The 21,612-nt window shown below is 38.3% G+C and overlaps 2 protein-coding genes, 2 long non-coding RNA genes and 1 other non-coding gene across 7 annotated transcripts; 3 read left to right on the top strand and 2 right to left on the bottom strand.

The window, feature by feature from the left end:
• Positions 1-1,860: 1,860 nt before the first annotated feature.
• On the top strand, positions 1,861-3,979 carry LOC114570189 (pentraxin fusion protein-like). Its single transcript, XM_028600444.1, has 3 exons — positions 1,861-1,873; positions 2,172-2,379; positions 3,586-3,979. Exons 1-3 carry the CDS (start codon positions 1,861-1,863, stop codon positions 3,977-3,979), a joined length of 615 nt encoding a protein of 204 aa, XP_028456245.1.
• Positions 3,980-5,251: 1,272 nt separating this feature from the next.
• Positions 5,252-12,014, bottom strand: LOC114569746 (uncharacterized). 2 transcript variants are annotated; one of them, XR_003694422.1, is made up of 5 exons: positions 11,889-12,014; positions 11,258-11,325; positions 6,382-6,500; positions 5,894-5,969; positions 5,252-5,296 (listed from the first exon to the last, which is right to left on the bottom strand). It is a non-coding gene; the product is annotated as an uncharacterized LOC114569746 (long non-coding RNA). The 2 variants fall into 2 exon arrangements; XR_003694423.1 differs by having other exon boundaries at positions 5,894-5,972.
• Positions 7,328-12,393, top strand: LOC114569743 (pentraxin fusion protein-like). Of its 2 annotated transcripts, none has more exons than XM_028599791.1 (4): positions 7,328-7,468; positions 9,756-9,816; positions 10,464-10,671; positions 11,876-12,393. In XM_028599791.1, the coding sequence occupies exons 2-4, from the start codon at positions 9,771-9,773 to the stop codon at positions 12,279-12,281; spliced, it is 660 nt and encodes a 219-aa protein (XP_028455592.1). In that variant the 5' UTR covers positions 7,328-7,468; positions 9,756-9,770; the 3' UTR covers positions 12,282-12,393. The 2 variants fall into 2 exon arrangements, with proteins under 2 accessions (XP_028455592.1, XP_028455593.1); XM_028599792.1 differs by lacking the exon at positions 7,328-7,468 and adding an exon at positions 9,187-9,302.
• Positions 12,394-14,012: 1,619 nt separating this feature from the next.
• Positions 14,013-14,084, bottom strand: trnat-cgu (transfer RNA threonine (anticodon CGU)). The gene has a single exon. It is a non-coding gene; the product is annotated as a tRNA-Thr (tRNA).
• Positions 14,085-15,391: 1,307 nt separating this feature from the next.
• LOC114569889 (uncharacterized) lies at positions 15,392-16,946 on the top strand. The gene is made up of 2 exons (XR_003694433.1): positions 15,392-15,562; positions 16,429-16,946. It is a non-coding gene; the product is annotated as an uncharacterized LOC114569889 (long non-coding RNA).
• The last annotated feature ends 4,666 nt before the right edge of the window (positions 16,947-21,612 follow it).

Genomic DNA, 21,612 nt, shown 5'->3' on the forward strand with positions numbered 1-21,612 from the left:
ATATTAAAACAGGATGCAAAATCATCTAGAATCAACAACAGATTCCGATGTTAATTCAATGACTTAATGTTGACAACGAAATGTTGACTTAGTTTTAATGGACCATTGAACAAGGTGGATATGCTGATGACACTTCAGATAATCCGAAAGAACAGCCACAGCCACGTGATTTCTCCACAGTTTTGGTAAGCTGATGTGGATCCATTTGTCCTCCCATTAAGCTCTCCCCCCCTTTACCCAACCCGGTCTCACGCCAGGTCGTGAAATAGTCACATTATTTTGATTTACTAATGGATTTGTGGTCGTCATTTTCTATAAAACAAAAATATTCAGACAAAGAAATGATAGAAAGAGTGTAAGAGAATATTAGGTTGCTTTCACACCTGTAGTTAAGTGGACTAGGTGCGATTCAGGGGTGAAGCTGCAACACTGTTGCATTTTTCATTTGGTTTGGTTTGCTTTCACACCGCACTTTGTCAAACGCACCAAACCCTGTAAACACACGTCAAACGGCCGGGCTGTTGCACAGCAATGGAATTCCATTGAAAAGGTCCCAGGCAAACTAAGTCACAGCAAAAAGTAAAAGTAGCCTAATGCGTATTAGCCTACCGGTAAGTCAGAGCAAGCAGTTGAGTAACAGCAGTTGAGGGTTCATATTGAGTCATTTTGGCATTTTCATATTTTAATGGAAGGCTATATCACAGTTTATGGTTAAAGTTGTTATTGTCAGTTGCAGCAGTTACAGTACAGTACGTTTGTGATATCTTATTTTTCATCAGTGCCTCCGCTGAAGTCAATCATTTAGAACAGTAAACAGTCAGTTTCCCTGGAACTCCTTTAGTAGGTGTCCTATATCACTTTTTTATGGACACCCTGCAGCCAATCAGAATCTAGAATTCACCCAGACCATGCTATAAATTGTGGTGCATGTTGCCTTCTCATTACACATATGATCTGAGGAAAGTTTGAGTCCGTGCATCTTTCATTCAACTACTCCCCTTTTCAGGTATGAGTCTCCTATAATATGTGTTATTGGTTAACAGAGTGTTATGTGAATGTGTATATGTAATGAGGAGAGTATTTTAACACAGTATGTTCGCACATTGTGAAGTAATGAAGTTAATTACATGACGAAGAGTAAGCTAGCCACACTAGCCTCTAGCAATGCTAACCGCAACATCATGGATGAAAGAGCGGCACTCAGTAGCCATGCAGAGACATTGTACATGTAGTAGTATGTTCTGTATACGTTTCTGTAATGTACAGAGTACTGTTAAAGGGTGTAATTGGGAGTGCTATATGTTATCAGCATAATTTTATTTGGTATCTCTTGTGTATTGACGTATTTGTTTGCTTGGTATATTTCAGTTCTGTACTTATGGCAAAAAGCATAATATGAGCACTTTAAAATAGCATTATGTGTGGAATGAGTTAAAGAGTAAAATCTTTTTTTTTTTTTCTGCAGGTTTGCTCAGACAAAATGAGACTTTATGCCGTCCTGTTCCTTGTTGCCGTCTCCTTGGCGGTAATTGTATATCTTTCTTTTCCCTTGTCTTTATGTGCATACCTGAATAAAAAGTATTCATTTAATGTTTTGTTTTTTAATTTAGGGGCACTGGTCTGCAAATTTAACTAGAGCAAAAACGATTAGTCCATTAATCAAGAGGTTGATGAAAAAAAATCTGTCTTTCCAGTTGAAATGCAATTGTTTTTTCTGTTTGACAGTTTTCTATAGTAGTAGTAGTAATAAGTGAATATTTTGGAGTTTTGGACTTTAAGTTGAATAAAACAAGATATTTTAAGACATGACCATAGGGTCTGGAAACTTCATTTTTTTCTGCATTCTAGACAAAAGGATTGATGAATCAAGAAAGTGCTAAACGGTAGCTGGACAGAAACTCTGCTGCTAGTAGATGAGGTGCATAAGAAATAAAATCCTAATTAGAAGTTAGTATTTACATTGACAAGTGCAGACAATTAAGATGCATAGAAATTAGGCTTTAGTTGTGTTGCTTTTACACATAAGAAATATAAAAACATGAGACAAAAAAAACATCCTAAAAACTAATTGAATAAAACCACTCTTTTCTGAATTATACACATATTGCACATATATTTAGAACATAAACACATCTAATATATCTTGTATGTTTTTGTTTTTCTTCTCTCAGAGAGTGTGAGCATTAAGTCCTTGGTGTTCCCCTCGGAGACGAGTACCAGTTATGTGGAGATGGTCCCTCTGAAGCCCCTGAACCTGAGGGCTTTCACTCTGTGCATGCGCGTGGCTACAGAGCTCACCGGTAGTCGCGAGATCATCCTGTTTTCGTACCGGACCCAACGCGCTGACGAGCTGAATGTGTGGCGTGAGCTGGACGGCAGGTAGGTAGACACAACCAAACGCCGATATTCTGAATTTAACATTTGACAATATTTAGTGATCTACCAATTTTACTGGGGGAGGAGGGGGGGTCAAAAACTGAGGAGGACACGCAGCTGGATGCTGTCCTCCTCTCCTACTTCAATGCCTAACGAATCTATCTCTTTCTCTCCCTGACCCTGTCTTTCACTGGTTGAAGCCTGAAAATATTGTAAACAAATTAATAACATAACTATTTACACTGGTCGGACTGTTGAGCTCTGTTTCAGACTGATACCTCCGGTTCAGGCTGGTCCTCATCCTCAAAACGTGCATTTTTCAGTCGCGGAAAATACTTTTCAATACTCATCTGGATTGAAGCAGCAAACATTCAGTGTAATAGTAAAAAATGACATAACATTATTTATAATACGTTTATTTCATTCACAGCTGCTACATAGTGTTTTGACTTCGACAACCCAACTGCATTTTACCGCAAACTTGCGACTAGTTAACTTTCTAAAGCAGGCGCAATCGCTTGTTTGCTAAGAGTCGGGTTGGTGAATGTGAATGTGTGATTGTGTAAAGGTGTTCACGAGATAGATACCAACCTTTCATGAACTTGTCTTGTCTTGAACTTGCCGTCTTCTCTCCTTGGTGGAGAGTTGGAGACGCTGTGCTGTGTGCACAGTGGGATCGATGGTGTTTTAAGCCTCAGTGATGCAGATGTTTTGCACTGATAGGACTGCATCCAATTTCGTTATACATGTACCACGACAATAAAGACTATTCTACTACTACGAAGTACAGGGTTTCAGGCAGAACATTTGTTAGCTAAGGTGGTAGGGTTGGCGTTGCCATTTGATGACTTAGTTAAGGCGGCAGGCACGTGTTGTTAAGGCGGCCGCCTTAAACTGCTATTTACAATACTTCTGCTATTACAGCTACTACGAAGGACACTACTACAACAAGTACTGATACTACAAAGATTAATCTACTTTTGCTTACAATACTACTGCTACTACAAATGAAACTGAAATAAAATTAGCTAATACTCATAACAACTATATTACTACTGCTACCAATAATTTTGACATGTATTCATGAGTTATTACATTAAAAATAGTTTTATATGATCACACAATTAAGGTAATACAGTACAATAACTGTGTGTTATTTGAATGTTGCATTGTTAAAGCCTCTGTACTGTTATGAATATGTGTGTTTAGATTGTCCTTTTACCTGGTGGATGAACCTGTATTTTTCCGAGTCCCTGACATCGGTGCCCTGCAGACCCACCTGTGTGTCACCTGGGATTCCAGCTCAGGTGCGGCCGCTCTCTTCATGGATGGGAGGAAAAGCTTGACCAAAATTTTCAAGAAGGGTCACACAGTCCAACCCGGAGGCAAGGTTATCATCGGACAAGATCTGGATAGTTACGTGGGTCCATTTGATGCCAAGCAGAGTTTTGTTGGGGAGATCGGTGATATTAATATGTGGGACTCTGTCCTCTCAGACCGCATGATCCAAGACATGTTCTCTGGGAAGACAGTACCAAGAGGAAATGTTTTCGACTGGGAAACCACACAGCTTAACATTAACGGGGGAGGTGGTGGTTGTTAATACTCAGCAGTAGCTTTAAGGTTCACACACGACATGCTGGAATCATTTCAGTATTTCAAGTAAAGCAATATAAAGCTCTGCACATCCACATTACACCTGTACGACATACAATATATGAAGATGACTTGTTGATCATAATGCAGGTCTGTGCTCTGATGTAATGAAGATGTAAACTCATTTCTTACACTCAGTCCAATAAAAAGCATATGATGACAATTCTGTTGTGGTGGAATATATTACAATATTATCATTAGGGCTGGGTGATTAATCAAATTTATATTTTTCTTAATTACAATTTTGGCTTCCAACAATAATGAAACCAAGAATAAACGATTATTGTGCTGCATGGAATATGTTGAATATAGTTTACCAAAATGTTGAATACATGTTTAAGAGTTTTCAGTAGGTTGTGACAATACACTTCAACATATTTGATCTAATTTATTATGGTCTAATGTTGATATATTGTATTTATTATTTTGATATATATATAGGTTGTGGAAGTGCACTAACATCACAACACATTTATTTGGGTCAAATTTTGTTTGTTTGTATTATTTATTTAAATGTATATATTTATTTTATTTACATACATTTTAAAATTGGTTTTTCAGTTGAATTATATTTAAAGTTCAAGAAATACAGTGTTTAAAAGACAATACAAGTCCCCCATAGTAAGGTCAGAAAAGTACAGTCGTCTAAATATTCATTATATACGATATGGCAACTTGGATGTTGTAACAAACAATAAATAACAGTGTAGCGGTACACTATGATAACTTGAAGGACTTTAGCGCTCTCTTGTGGACTTTTAAGAAATTATCTCCAACATCACAGAAAGAAACCATCAAAGTCTGCAACCATAAATTGCTCTTGGTAACGTTAGCTAATATTCGCTAACAAATGTCAACCAACACTGATGCAGGTTTCATCAAATGTTTCGTTAACATCAGGGACACAACACAATAACATCCAGCAATCAGCAAACTGTATATATGGCTAAAATTGTTACTTTCACTGTTTAAACGTTTTTAAATTGATTGCAACAAACGTGGTTACGACCATAGACAGTATATGGTTACGACGAACTTACCCGTGACTCCGGTGACTCCATCTGGAAAATAATTCGCGATTTCGTATTTTTGACCCTCTGAACTTACCGTTGGACAGCCTCGGCATGAGACCGAACGGCATGACATGGGATGGGACCGATGGGACCTTATATCTATGCCTTATATACTGTCTATGGATGGGACCATAGCATGGGACGCTCAGGCTGCAGCCATAACCATATATATACCCGCCTCGAGTAGTTGTCTGTAGAAGTTGCATTCACACACACACACACACACACACACACACACACACACACACACACACACTTTGTCTCCTTTGTGGTGCAGGGAATTAATTCACCCGAAAAACCATTTTCATAGCAAAAAAAAACGCCTGCCCGTCTGTTAGTCATAGTTGTATTATACTTACTGTTACTATACTTGCCATTGATTTATCATGTCATTCCTTTATATCCACTGCTATACCTTTTATGAGTCATATTTCTTTTTGTATTTAATGTAGATATTATTCTTCAGAGTGATACCTAATTCAAAACAATTTGTCGGTATAGTTCAGACCAACACATGGCACTATAGCTGCTGAATTCACCCACAATTGACCCAGAATTTTAAAATTGTGTTTAACAGAATTTTAAGCTTAGTGATGTTTCTTACAGAAATGCACCTTGGGAGTCATAACTAAAGTCAACTTCAAAGTTATGTACACAGGCCTATACCTTTCACTTTTTTTAATCAAACAACCAGATATTTTCTGTGAATCAGGTAACATTGTCTAAAGGAAAAAATGAACAGGACTTGTACTTAATTTTAATAAAAATGTGTTTTATTGTGGCCCTACCTTTGCTGATGAGCTCATTGTGCTGGTGGTGTTTATATTCTCTTCTATCAGATATTCCTCCATCTGTGAGTCAACTCTGCTATCATAAAATAAAGACAGTGAGACAGGAAAAACATTAATAAATAAGTGGCATTAGCAAAGATAATCCAGTCAGACACGTGCCATTTTGAAAACTAACACAGACATTGTTCCTCCATAAGCTTTATGTTGTGTATTTTTAAATAACTTCAATGTAGGATGAATTATAAATATTGGCTGGTTAAAATTACAGAAAACAATCAAAGTGTGGCTATTCCATACAGTCCCAGTGATTTTAACATTGTATTTTTACAAAACACAGTCTTTATTTTTGCAGAGGAGGAAGTGCTTCTACTTCACAAGAACAGACTATGAAAGTTATCTTAAATACTAAAATGTTGTACACTATTTACAGTGTAACATTAAAGAACAAGCTATACAACAGCTGCACAAAGCTCGTCTGTTCTTACCGTTTCTGTCCTGATGGAGTTTAACAGACTCCTGCAGCTGATGGGCGTCTTCTCTTCACAGGACTCAAAGTTGCACGTCTCACAGATGCAGAAAAGCGTCATAGAAACCGCGAATGAATCTGATCCAAAATAAAAAACAATATGAAAAAAAAATGGTACGCCTACCATTACACCAATTGCTAAGTAGGCAGATACATTAGGGGAGCATGTATGTCGTGAAATCTATTAACACAGCACCGCTATTTCTTCTTAACCGCCGGTTAACACCGGCACCAACGCTAAGCAGTGTAGCCTGCCTGGCCACTTTTTCGTTACAGCTGCCACTATCGTCACAGCCACAATTTCTGATATTGATACAAATGCCAACATTTGTGCCAGCCAGAGTAAATTTAATTTCACTGAGATCCAAAATGAATCATATGGCAACGGCGTTCTGTGTTGCTATCTTTCTAGGCAGTCCGATACAAAAGTTCCTAGTTTAGCCTAGCCTACTGACTGGGTGGCAAAGTGACTCGTTAGACAGCCGGAGGCAGCAGGCAGCCCGCGTGTGTCAGTAGTCCAGGCTGCATTGTTAGTCTACATTGCTGTCACCGTGACATTATTCCCCCCACCCCCCGGCCAGAACAAAACAAAAAACATGAGTTTTTTTCGAGTCACTTGGCCCCGGAAATTTTCCTTACGAAAGGTGTCGCTGCAAGCTGATCCTTTTTGCCTCCCTTTAATTCGAATAAACCCATGCACATATTCTTGGGCAATTTTGAAAAGTGCTTTGAATGTAGGAAATACATGATAGGCTAGCCTACAACACTGGACAATTTGCCTTATATCCGATCATTGAAAAATCCTAGGCTACTGAATTTGTTTCCAAGTGTGCATACAAAATATGTGGGTGTTCTGTTTAACTTAAAGGCAAATTATTTGCATTGTGCTTGTATTTTCTGTTTTAGATGCTTTTACACAGCAGATGGGGACAGCCGCCATCACCCAATTTACTTTTTCCCGGGCTGTGCAAAAGTGGCTGCGCTATGCCAGAACGGGCAGGAGGGACTGGACCACAAACCAGTCAGCCGTCAGAGGACCATGAACTGTAAATAGGCTAAAGAGGACAAATAATGAAAGAAGGCTAATACAATTCATTTGCTTTTACCTTAAATAGTGTGGTGTGGTCAGTGTTTTAGGCTAGGCTATAGGCCATGGGTGTCAAACTCAACTTTACTAAGGGCCACACTGGGAAACAAGAATCATACCAAGGGCCTTTTATTTAGTCGAAAAAGTAAAATATATTTGACTGTATTATTGCATGTGTCATATAGTCTTCTCACTTACAGTTTGGTCAACATAAAGTCCTAAAGAAGTCAGGAGAAAGTTCTTCAGCCATCGTAGAAAAGAAAACATCAGAACAAATTACAAAAATTTCGCCAAAAGTGACAAAAACGTCAGAAAAACTGAGAAAAATGTTGGAAAAAGTGGCAAAAACATCAGAAAGAATTACAAAAATGTTGCCAAAAGTGACAAAAACGTCAGAAAAACTGACAAAAAGTAGGTGGGCCAAAATGTATTGTCAACCAAAATTGATATGCGGGCGGATCATAATCTGCGAGGGGCGGATTTGACCCGCTGGCCCTTGAGTTTGACACATGTGCTATAGGCATACAAGCTTTCAAATGTTCCATCACATTTTAACATCCTGGCTGTAGATAAAGCAGGATATTCATTATAGGCTACTTAATTTAGGTCATTTCATTTCCGTATGCCTAGCAATCATTTTCTATGGCTTAATAACAACTGAAATTCCAGTGAAATCTCATTGATCCTTAGTTCAGTTGAACTTTCAACATTGTTACAAAATTCCTGATAACTGAAATACCATAGAAATTCTGTTGATCTATGAACAGGATTTCAACATTGTTTCAATATTAAAACAGGATGCAAAATCATCTAGAATCAACAACAGATTCCGATGTTAATTCAATGACTTAATGTTGACAACGAAATGTTGACTTAGTTTTAATGGACCATTGAACAAGGTGGATATGCTGATGACACTTCAGATAATCCGAAAGAACAGCCACAGCCACGTGATTTCTCCACAGTTTTGGTAAGCTGATGTGGATCCATTTGTCCTCCCATTAAGCTCTCCCCCCCTTTACCCAACCCGGTCTCACGCCAGGTCGTGAAATAGTCACATTATTTTGATTTACTAATGGATTTGTGGTCGTCATTTTCTATAAAACAAAAATATTCAGACAAAGAAATGATAGAAAGAGTGTAAGAGAATATTAGGTTGCTTTCACACCTGTAGTTAAGTGGACTAGGTGCGATTCAGGGGTGAAGCTGCAACACTGTTGCATTTTTCATTTGGTTTGGTTTGCTTTCACACCGCACTTTGTCAAACGCACCAAACCCTGTAAACACACGTCAAACGGCCGGGCTGTTGCACAGCAATGGAATTCCATTGAAAAGGTCCCAGGCAAACTAAGTCACAGCAAAAAAAAGTAAAAGTAGCCTAATGCGTATTAGCCTACCGGTAAGTCAGAGCAAGCAGTTGAGTAACAGCAGTTGAGGGTTCATATTGAGTCATTTTGGCATTTTCATATTTTAATGGAAGGCTATATCACAGTTTATGGTTAAAGTTGTTATTGTCAGTTGCAGCAGTTACAGTACAGTACGTTTGTGATATCTTATTTTTCATCAGTGCCTCCGCTGAAGTCAATCATTTAGAACAGTAAACAGTCAGTTTCCCTGGAACTCCTTTAGTAGGTGTCCTATATCACTTTTTATGGACACCCTGCAGCCAATCAGAATCTAGAATTCACCCAGACCATGCTATAAATTGTGGTGCATGTTGCCTTCTCATTACACATATGATCTGAGGAAAGTTTGAGTCCGTGCATCTTTCATTCAACTACTCCCCTTTTCAGGTATGAGTCTCCTATAATATGTGTTATTGGTTAACAGAGTGTTATGTGAATGTGTATATGTAATGAGGAGAGTATTTTAACACAGTATGTTCGCACATTGTGAAGTAATGAAGTTAATTACATGACGAAGAGTAAGCTAGCCACACTAGCCTCTAGCAATGCTAACCGCAACATCATGGATGAAAGAGCGGCACTCAGTAGCCATGCAGAGACATTGTACATGTAGTAGTATGTTCTGTATACGTTTCTGTAATGTACAGAGTACTGTTAAAGGGTGTAATTGGGAGTGCTATATGTTATCAGCATAATTTTATTTGGTATCTCTTGTGTATTGACGTATTTGTTTGCTTGGTATATTTCAGTTCTGTACTTATGGCAAAAAGCATAATATGAGCACTTTAAAATAGCATTATGTGTGGAATGAGTTAAAGAGTAAAATCTTTTTTTCTGCAGGTTTGCTCAGACAAAATGAGACTTTATGCCGTCCTGTTCCTTGTTGCCGTCTCCTTGGCCGGTAATTGTATATCTTTCTTTTCCCTTGTGTCTTTATGTGCATACCTGAATAAAAAGTATTCATTTAATGTTTTGTTTTTAATTTAGGGGCACTGGTCTGCAAATTTAACTAGAGCAAAAACGATTAGTCCATTAATCAAGAGGTTGATGAAAAAAATCTGTCTTTCCAGTTGAAATGCAATTGTTTTTTCTGTTTGACAGTTTTCTATAGTAGTAGTAGTAATAAGTGAATATTTTGGAGTTTTGGACTTTAAGTTGAATAAAACAAGATATTTTAAGACATGACCATAGGGTCTGGAAACTTCATTTTTTTCTGCATTCTAGACAAAAGGATTGATGAATCAAGAAAGTGCTAAACGGTAGCTGGACAGAAACTCTGCTGCTAGTAGATGAGGTGCATAAGAAATAAAATCCTAATTAGAAGTTAGTATTTACATTGACAAGTGCAGACAATTAAGATGCATAGAAATTAGGCTTTAGTTGTGTTGCTTTTACACATAAGAAATATAAAAACATGAGACAAAAAAAAACATCCTAAAAACTAATTGAATAAAACCACTCTTTTCTGAATTATACACATATTGCACATATATTTAGAACATAAACACATCTAATATATCTTGTATGTTTTTGTTTTTCTTCTCTCAGAGAGTGTGAGCATTAAGTCCTTGGTGTTCCCCTCGGAGACGAGTACCAGTTATGTGGAGATGGTCCCTCTGAAGCCCCTGAACCTGAGGGCTTTCACTCTGTGCATGCGCGTGGCTACAGAGCTCACCGGTAGTCGCGAGATCATCCTGTTTTCGTACCGGACCCAACGCGCTGACGAGCTGAATGTGTGGCGTGAGCTGGACGGCAGGTAGGTAGACACAACCAAACGCCGATATTCTGAATTTAACATTTGACAATATTTAGTGATCTACCAATTTTACTGGGGGAGGAGGGGGGGTCAAAAACTGAGGAGGACACGCAGCTGGATGCTGTCCTCCTCTCCTACTTCAATGCCTAACGAATCTATCTCTTTCTCTCCCTGACCCTGTCTTTCACTGGTTGAAGCCTGAAAATATTGTAAACAAATTAATAACATAACTATTTACACTGGTCGGACTGTTGAGCTCTGTTTCAGACTGATACCTCCGGTTCAGGCTGGTCCTCATCCTCAAAACGTGCATTTTTCAGTCGCGGAAAATACTTTTCAATACTCATCTGGATTGAAGCAGCAAACATTCAGTGTAATAGTAAAAAATGACATAACATTATTTATAATACGTTTATTTGATTCACAGCTGCTACATAGTGTTTTGACTTCGACAACCCAACTGCATTTTACCGCAAACTTGCGACTAGTTAACTTTCTAAAGCAGGCGCAATCGCTTGTTTGCTAAGAGTCGGGTTGGTGAATGTGAATGTGATTGTGTAAAGGTGTTCACGAGATAGATACCAACCTTTCATGAACTTGTCTTGTCTTGAACTTGCCGTCTTCTCTCCTTGGTGGAGAGTTGGAGACGCTGTGCTGTGTGCACAGTGGGATCGATGGTGTTTTAAGCCTCAGTGATGCAGATGTTTTGCACTGATAGGACTGCATCCAATTTCGTTATACATGTACCACGACAATAAAGACTATTCTACTACTACGAAGTACAGGGTTTCAGGCAGAACATTTGTTAGCTAAGGTGGTAGGGTTGGCGTTGCCATTTGATGACTTAGTTAAGGCGGCAGGCACGTGTTGTTAAGGCGGCCGCCTTAAACTGCTATTTACAATACTTCTGCTATTACAGCTACTACGAAGGACACTACTACAACAAGTACTGATACTACAAAGATTAATCTACTTTTGCTTACAATACTACTGCTACTACAAATGAAACTGAAATAAAATTAGCTAATACTCATAACAACTATATTACTACTGCTACCAATAATTTTGACATGTATTCATGAGTTATTACATTAAAAATAGTTTTATATGATCACACAATTAAGGTAATACAGTACAATAACTGTGTGTTATTTGAATGTTGCATTGTTAAAGCCTCTGTACTGTTATGAATATGTGTGTTTAGATTGTCCTTTTACCTGGTGGATGAACCTGTATTTTTCCGAGTCCCTGACATCGGTGCCCTGCAGACCCACCTGTGTGTCACCTGGGATTCCAGCTCAGGTGCGGCCGCTCTCTTCATGGATGGGAGGAAAAGCTTGACCAAAATTTTCAAGAAGGGTCACACAGTCCAACCCGGAGGCAAGGTTATCATCGGACAAGATCTGGATAGTTACGTGGGTCCATTTGATGCCAAGCAGAGTTTTGTTGGGGAGATCGGTGATATTAATATGTGGGACTCTGTCCTCTCAGACCGCATGATCCAAGACATGTTCTCTGGGAAGACAGTACCAAGAGGAAATGTTTTCGACTGGGAAACCACACAGCTTAACATTAACGGGGAGGTGGTGGTTGTTAATACTCAGCAGTAGCTTTAAGGTTCACACACGACATGCTGGAATCATTTCAGTATTTCAAGTAAAGCAATATAAAGCTCTGCACATCCACATTACACCTGTACGACATACAATATATGAAGATGACTTGTTGATCATAATGCAGGTCTGTGCTCTGATGTAATGAAGATGTAAACTCATTTCTTACACTCAGTCCAATAAAAAGCATATGATGACAATTCTGTTGTGGTGGAATATATTACAATATTATCATTAGGGCTGGGTGATTAATCAAATTTATATTTTTCTTAATTACAATTTTGGCTTCCAACAATAATGAAACCAAGAATAAACGATTATTGTGCTGCATGGAATATGTTGAATATAGTTTACCAAAATGTTGAATACATGTTTAAGAGTTTTCAGTAGGTTGTGACAATACACTTCAACATATTTGATCTAATTTATTATGGTCTAATGTTGATATATTGTATTTATTATTTTGATATATTAAAAATATATTTTAGGAGTTTTCAGTAGGTTGTGGAAGTGCACTAACATCACAACACATTTATTTGGGTCAAATTTTGTTTGTTTGTATTATTTATTTAAATGTATATATTTATTTTATTTACATACATTTTAAAATTGGTTTTTCAGTTGAATTATATTTAAAGTTCAAGAAATACAGTGTTTAAAAGACAATACAAGTCCCCCATAGTAAGGTCAGAAAAGTACAGTCGTCTAAATATTCATTATATACGATATGGCAACTTGGATGTTGTAACAAACAATAAATAACAGTGTAGCGGTACACTATGATAACTTGAAGGACTTTAGCGCTCTCTTGTGGACTTTTAAGAAATTATCTCCAACAACACAGAAAGAAATCATCAAAGTCTGCAACCATAAATTGCTCTTGGTAACGTTAGCTAATATTCGCTAACAAATGTCAACCAACACTGATGCAGGTTTCATCAAATGTTTCGTTAACATCAGGGACACAACACAATAACATCCAGAAATCAGCAAACTGTATATATGGCTAAAATTGTTACTTTCACTGTTTTAACTTTTTTAAATTGATTGCAACAAACGTGGTTACGACGAACTTACCTGTGACTCCGGTGACCGAACAGCATGACATGGGATGGGATGGGACTATAGCATAGGACCATGCATGGGACGCTCCAGGCTGCAGCCATAACCATATATATATATATATATATATATATATATATATATATATATATATATATATATATATATATATATATATATATATATATATATACCCCGCCTCGAGTAGTTGTCTGTAGAAGTTGCATTCACACACGCGGACACACACACACACACACAAACACACACACTTGCTTTATCTCCTTTGTGGTGCAGGGAATTAATTCACCGAAGAACCATTTCCATAGCAAAACAAAAAAAAACGCTTGAGAAATATCGTCGTGACCGAAATGTCGACCAATAAATCAATGCAGAGGTTGCACGTATATGGAATTTTTTTTTTCTTCTGTTTATCTTTCTTTTTCCTTTTGGAATAGAAGTTGCATTCACTCACAACCCATAACAAGACTCTTTTTGCCTATTAACAAATAATAATCATATGAATGACATTGCATTTATGTTTGCAACAGTATGTGAATTTCGTATATAAACGAGTAGGTGGACAACACATTCATTTTTAAATATTGTATGCAAATTTACAACACAATGGTGTACACGAAAAAAGAGCACCTTTGATTAACACACGTCAGGCACGGACGGGGTTCGAACCCGCGATCTTCGGTTTACGAGACCGACGCCTTACCACTTGGCCACCGCGCCTGGCAGTGTTGATCGGTCAAAGTATGCATACTTCAACCCCAATACGCCATTCAAATTGAAACGCACCTCGACAGATTTCTTGTATGCAGCCAAATATCACAGCAGATGGCCTTTGTGATAATAAAAGGTCGCAATGTTGTATTAATTATATTTTTATGGCGTCGAAAAGTCTAGCAAATGAAGTCGACATGAAGTTTGGCGTAACGTTACCTTTCTCAGGAGAAGGGGAACTTGATCGTGAACACAACCGGAAGTAGATATAGTTGTTTTTTTTGTTTTTTTTATTGAACTTGTGGTTTACAGATCATGTTTTCATAGAGTGAAAAGAAATAAGAAATTTAACTGGCAGTCTGTTAATGGAGTATGGGCATTGAAGCAAGAATGTGATTTTACCAAGTTTTTCAAATATAAAGTTTGGCACAATGTTCCACAAACTGTTTGGATTTTTCAAAAATCTTTTAATCCAGTTGGAAGTAGATATAGTGGTTCAAGGATTCAAGCAAAGCCGGTCTACGGAAAGCCGTTCCACTCCCTATCCAGCCCCATTGTACCGGATTTTGGTTGCAGTTCCACCAGAGTTCCACTGGGGGTGATCGCGGTCCAGTGCAAAATGAATGGGACTCTATGGAGCTAGACGGCTAAATGTGTCTCTTTCGCCTGATTGTCGTTGAGAAACCTCAGATTTGATTGTAGTTTTTGCAAGTTCAACATGGGTTATAGGTCGAAAGTTGAATGAACGAGTACTTATGTCCTTTTGATTTCTTACAGGGTGAGTCGTTGTAGCCCATAACACGCTAGCATTCTGCTAATGAATGCTGATTGGTCAGTGAAGGAGTGATTACGATCGGAGATCCCGCTTGACGGCATCCGAAGCAGAACCTGAATGTCTGAGTGAATATTTTGGTGTGGTCTTTAAAACATCAGCAAACCTCTTTCTAGCACGTATATTGACAGGGAGAGCCTAACCTGTCAGCTGTGTTGTTGATGCCTCGAGAGAACAAAGGAAGCGACTCAGAGCTCGCCGTAAAGCAGTATCTTTGGCCGTATATGTGTATGACGTCATTGACATTTTAAAAGGCTTTTTAGAACAAAAAAGCCACTTTAAAAAAATCTAACACACAGCAGTGCGTATTTTCTTAGCCTCCCCTTTCGAATGCAACATTCAAATTACTAGACAAAAAATTATATCCTAAGAAAAGTGGGTTTTGAGGGGTATAGCTCCATAGAGTCCCATTCATTCTGCAACGGCCTGTGAGCGCCCCCTATATGGAACTCTGGTGGAACTGCAACCAGTTCAGAAGCCGGAAGTAACGAGGGAGTGGAACGTCTTCCTATATTAGAAATTCTTTGGTTCAGGGGAGATAGGTTTTCTATAATTCCCTGAAACATGATAACTACAGAAGTATGATGCATTTCCATGCATCGGATGGTGTAAAGACGGTGCGCGATCCTTGAACATTTTACAAGTAGCTCATGTTGTAAGTAATATTGGTTTGAAAATAGCAGTGCTGGATGGTAAGAACAAATCTGTACACTGGCTAGGCGTTAGCTTGCTAGCATAAGGCTGATTCAATAACGTTGTTTGGTTATTTTCCTACATATTCAACTAGTCCGGGTGTTGCAAGTATTTACAGTTACATTGTTGTAATTGTAACCTTATGCTAGTTTGAACATATTTAACAGCGTTCCAGCAAGTCGTGCTACGCATGCCTAATTGTATTTAAAAAATGTAGAATTTAATAAACCCTTACTACATAGACGAGTTTACGTAGGCAAAGCATTATTAAGACGTCTTACACGTCATGAGCCATTCTTTCATTCGTCATAACAAATAATAATCTATAAAGCTGTTTAACTTTACATGGACGATAACTGTATCGGCTTATTGATATAGTTTAACAAAACGTGTGCTGTTTAAGTGAATTGTTCCAATCAAATTACAATTAAAAAGTCACAATTTGAGTTATGGTCTTGTTTTACAGATTTGTTCATGTGATTTGTTATTTTTTACAAAGCCTAGTGTTTTGGAAATTGAAAAATGTATATAATCATAGATTTCAACTATACAAAGCATTACAACAACAAAAAGCAAGCAATGTCTGTAACTTTTAAAATATTCTTCTGGTAAAACGTGATTAAATTACACGTTTGCACATTACTCCGAGTGTAAGCTGTCAGTGTCCAATGTCACTGACCGAGGGGACTTTTCAAGACTTGAAATTCCATGTCAGCAAAAATATAATTCTGCGGAAATTACAGTTTACAGTAAAAGTTAGAGGACTGACCTTCAGATCTAACATTGCTCAGTGCCTCGGTTGAGATCTTGGTATGCCTTGTGTTCCAGTCTTTGACAGACCCTGTCTGACCTGCTGCAGCTGGGTGCTTCACCATGCCGCTGGTGTTGGATGCAGTGTGGGCGCTGTGGAGCATTGGAGCTGGCGTCTATGACTACTTTCACACCAGTGCCATGGAAGAGAGGATCCACACACTGGAAAACGTCCTCTCGATCCACCAGTTTGTGATTGCAGGCCTGTCGGCAGGCCTCATCCTGCTCATAACCTACGTACTCTGGAGAAAACACTGAAACCCCACTAACCAAAGCTACGCTCCCCCCTACAAAATGTTTTGTTGCAGGATATCATGCGTTACCCTGAGTTCTTTCCATGCCTGCGCTGTCCAGAGTGACAGTTTGGATTATGTGACTGCATAACACTTGAAGATCAAGCATGTTCAGCAACAATCAGGATGTCCCAGATGACGTCAGGAGCACTGATGGGGAAACAACCTCTGTCTGTTTGTCTCTGTGTTTTGGATGTTAAACTGGCCTGGGTAAAACTTTATACAAAATCATAACTGCTTCTCAAGACAACTTTGCACTTTTTTGCCTGACTTGAAGGACTTAACCCTCGATAATGCCATCCATTTAAACACCACCCCAGTGTGTGATGAGGAGCGAAGATGTTCAGTCGTTCAGCCGAGACACTTTAGAATTTAAAACTTTGGATTTGTTACAGAAGTCAAGTGTGACTGGTTGCTAACGTATTTACCTCAAGATCAACGGTTTTTTTCTGTTTACAAATTAATTTTTTTTTTTTTTTTTCTGTAGTGCTTATTAATTTCTCTTAAGGCATTAACCTGTGATACTTAGGTCCTTATCTCATTCTCTTGACATAACTTATATCACAACTTAATTACCTCTATCTTGAGATAATGGTGGTCATAAGATATGTGTGACTGTGTAGATAAGTCTTTTATCAGGACGCATTTAGACTTTTAAGTCTACTTCTACTGAAAGAAAATAGCATTATAGTTAAATCTCTCACTTAGAATATTAGGCCTAAAAAACAAAGCAGTTAAGTTGTGACCTCGAAACAGCAGGTTAAATAAAATATTAACGCTGATGGACGCTCTCGGTTTTAATTATCCCTCACTAGCTGTGAGGGGGGCCAATGACTCCATCCTGCACTAGAATTTCAAAGGTAAATAGTGTAGGTTTTGTCTTCTCTAATAGGTTTTAATTGGGTGGGGATGTCAACATTTGACTTTTAAATAAGTGGTGTGTTTTACCTTTTTAAAGTTGGTGTCGGGTCATGATGTTTCAGAGACACGGCAGTGTTTTGATGGGAATGTTTCTGGTGGGGTCTAGGCCTGCACGATTCGGGGAAAAATATGAATCATGATTTTTTTTTTTTTTTTTAGCTTAGAATTGATATCCCGATTCTCTGCCACGATTTTTTTCTCACGAAGTGTAATGTTTATTGCATACATGAACCATGAAAAGACAAATTGGAAGTACCAAACTTAGATTTTTTTTGGGCACCTATAGCACATTGCGCGTCAACACAAGCCTGTAAACATAGAGGCTTCAATGAATGAAGAAAATAAAGTACATACTGGCCATTTAAGTACAGTAAGCTACCAAAAATAGTGACATATAACACATTGAACTAAATAGGAGCCTGATACAGGCTCTATCTGAACTCCTTCAACATGTCTTTACAACATGTCAATCAAGCAGCTACAGCTTCAGTCCATAGAGAAATGGAGTTTGTCAATTGCCAATTTAAGTACAGTATCAAAAACGGAATGATTTCTTAGCACACTCTTTAACTGCTTGTCTTTCATGTCTTCAGCTGTCCTATCAAAATGAAGGCTGAAAAAAAAGAATCAAAGTCATTTAAAAATTAAATCGTGAACAGGTTGAATCGAGATCGCATTTTTAATAACGATTAATCGTGCAGGCCTAGTGTGGTCTGAATTCAGCACATCTAACATGCGTCTGAGCTGTGAGAGGGACAGACAGTGGTTCATTATTATCCTGGTTCCAGGTGACAGACCCGGAACAACAGGATAAGCACAATAAAAGACTAAAGAAATGTAAACACTGGGAAACGAATGTATCCTTTTATCCTTTGTTTATTCTCTCCATGCCAAGGGGAAGGGATTGAAGATATAGGTTGGAGGTCAATGTGTTTTATTTGTGTTTTAATTTGTCTACGTTTACACGTTCCCGAACACTGTTTCCAGTCTGTCATTCAAGTTTTTTGTATCATGTTTGTGTTAAAAAAAAAAAAAAAGTCTACTGATTTAATCCAGTATTGTTCACTTTCACTACTTGCTTTCTCTCTGGGGTTCATTCATTCTGTATGTGTGCATTACTTTATGTTAGTTTGACAAACCACTATCATGGCTAACTGTTAAAGGGAATATGTTTGAATAATAAATCATAACTTATAGTCCAAGCGGTGAAGGTTTTATTATAAAAATGTTGTTCCGTGTCGTGATTAACGAGTCAGGTTTTTTTGTGTTAAATACATCATCCGCAATGGAAAGAACGGGCCGGCCCTTGGCTTTTGGGGGTGTAAGCAGGATTTGGTTTGGGGGCCCTTCTTATTGTGACGTGTAAATATTAAGCACACATCGTGTACTAATAAGCACGTAAAGACTAAAGAGAGACCTGTTAGCAGCAACACCATATATAAATAGACTACAGTAAATACAGTATTTGTCTTTTATCATCAAAGCCTACGAATATATTTTTTTCACCACAGAATCCCGGGAGTGCTTGTTTTGTAGGGGACAGTAAATTACTTACTTAGCCTAGCTGTTCATTTTGCCTGTCACTGTGCTTGTTTTTTTGTCACTATTTGTTGGCAAAAATGGCACAAAATGTTTTCATTTTTTGTTAAGTAAGTTCCATTTTTATTTTGTTATTGTCTAAAAATGTAGGGCCAGCTCTGTAAAAAAACAAAAACATTCTGCCTTACTTTATTATCACTGGAAGTATTTTTGTGGTAAATAAGTAATTTTAAACATCAGAAGACTATGAAGGCTAAGGTTGCCTCTATAAAAGTCTGTTCAATATTGTGCACTTGAAGCTCCTTCCGACTGACATTTCAACATAAAAAAAAATGAATGAGACACACTGTCAGTGAGTTCCTTGGCTTTCAGTCGTTTAGACCCACTCACTGACTCAGACTGGTTAGTTATTGTTGCATGCTGCTGAGTAACACAGTGAAAATATATCACCATGCAGTGTAGAAGTTCAATCACTGTGCTCATGAGCTATTTTAGTGTTCATTATGTTTTGGGGTCAGTGGTTCAGTCATGTGCAGGCAGCTCTGTGCTCATCCTGAACCATATCAGGAGGTACCATGAAATGTCATCTCTTTTAATCTCCACTTTCTTTATATATTTCCAACAAGAAATTTGAATGTTTTTATGCATTTATGTTTAAGCACAAATATTCAAATTTTCAAAAATCATACCACATTCCATTCCACATAAACAAAGAATGTTTGATGTGATGTGGTATAATTTCAACATATTGAATTGTTATTATTACTGTAGATGTGTGATGATTAATTGCTGGATACAAGCGTGAAATCGGCTCTATAATACTTGCTTTTCAAGTCAATGAATTGCAATCAATCAGTGGCTATATGTGCTTTCAATTTGCATCCATTTTAACTGGTGAATGTCACAAACCTACTATATGTATAATGATTTTAATTTATTTGTTTTCAAAGAAAAATCAGAGGAAAATCCCATTATACACAACTTCATTTATTTTAAACTTTTTTTTCATTAACTGAATTAGGACTTTACTTGAGTCAGCAAGGTATATTTATTTAATTTTAATAATGTTTTGTCTGCAGGTGGCAAATGTGCATCTGCTTACAGTAGAATGACATCAATGTATCCCACCAGTGAGAGCTCGGGCTTTCACTAACAAGCACAATGATTGGGTGGAGCTGCAAGAAGGCGGGATCTTTCAACAATCTGTGGAGGCTTCAACATGACTTCAACCTACATTTGGAGAAGCAGTGGCAGCAAAAACTGTCCTGTCCTGTTAGTAGTGTCCTGAGGACTGTCCCAAGACAGTCCGACATTGTCCCGTACACTGTCCTGTGACTCCGTGACTGTTCTGTACACTGTCCTGTGACTCCCAGACACTGTCCTGTGACTCCACGACTGCCCCGGGACAGTCAGACACTGTCCTGTGACTCCACGACTGCCCCGGGACAGTCAGACACTGTCCTGTACAATGTCCTGTGACTCCATGACTGTCCTGTACACTGTCCTGTTACTCCATGACTGTCCTGTACATTGTCCTGTGACTCCAAGACACTGTCATGTGACTCTATGCCTGTCCTGGGACAGTCAGACACTGTCCTGTACACCAGTGGTTCCCAACCTGGGGTCCGGGCACTCCCATCGGGGGGCGGCAAAGGTAAAAAAAAAGATATTTGCACATGGTAAACAAATTATGATAATACACTAGAATATATAATGTATACAAAAGTCTGTATGAAAACTATATATTTTGTTGTATCCTTGTTTTTCTTGCTGCCACAGCATCACTATTTTATGAATGAAACATGGCGGAGAAACGTAACAGTGCTGATAACTGCTCTGTATCAAAAAAGAAAGTAAGGCTCTATCTCTATCACTGTCCTGTGACTCCATGACTGTCCTGTACACTGTCCTGTGACTCTAAGACACTGTCCTGTGACTCCATGACTGTCCTGTACACTGTCCTGTGACTCCATGACTGTCCTGTGACTCCATGACTGTCCTGTACACTGTCCTGTGACTCCATGACTGTCCTGTACACTGTCCTGTGACTCCAAGACACTGTCCTGTGACTCCATGACTGTCCTGTACACTGTCCTGTGACTCCATGACTGTCCTGTACACTGTCCTGTGACTCCAAGACACTGTCCTGTGACTCCATGAACCTCCAATGAAGAGCAGCGTACAGCCACATCTCTAAACTTTGTCAGAGACCCAAATGGGCCTCTGTGTCTGTCAGACGGTCTGACTGAGATACTGCCATATCAGCGGTGCAATAACATGCACAGCAGACTATATTACAACTCTCCAAATCTCGGAGAACACAGATGGGAGGAGTTATATTTTGAATGTGCACAAAGTTGTAAATATGAACAGAAATCTTGCAAACACATCTGAGCTATTGAAGTCCAGGGGTTTATAAATTAATTTAAATGAATTAAAGTATGATTCA

This window comes from Perca flavescens, chromosome 15, assembly GCF_004354835.1.
Source record: "Perca flavescens isolate YP-PL-M2 chromosome 15, PFLA_1.0, whole genome shotgun sequence".
Lineage (NCBI taxonomy): Eukaryota > Metazoa > Chordata > Actinopteri > Perciformes > Percidae > Perca > Perca flavescens.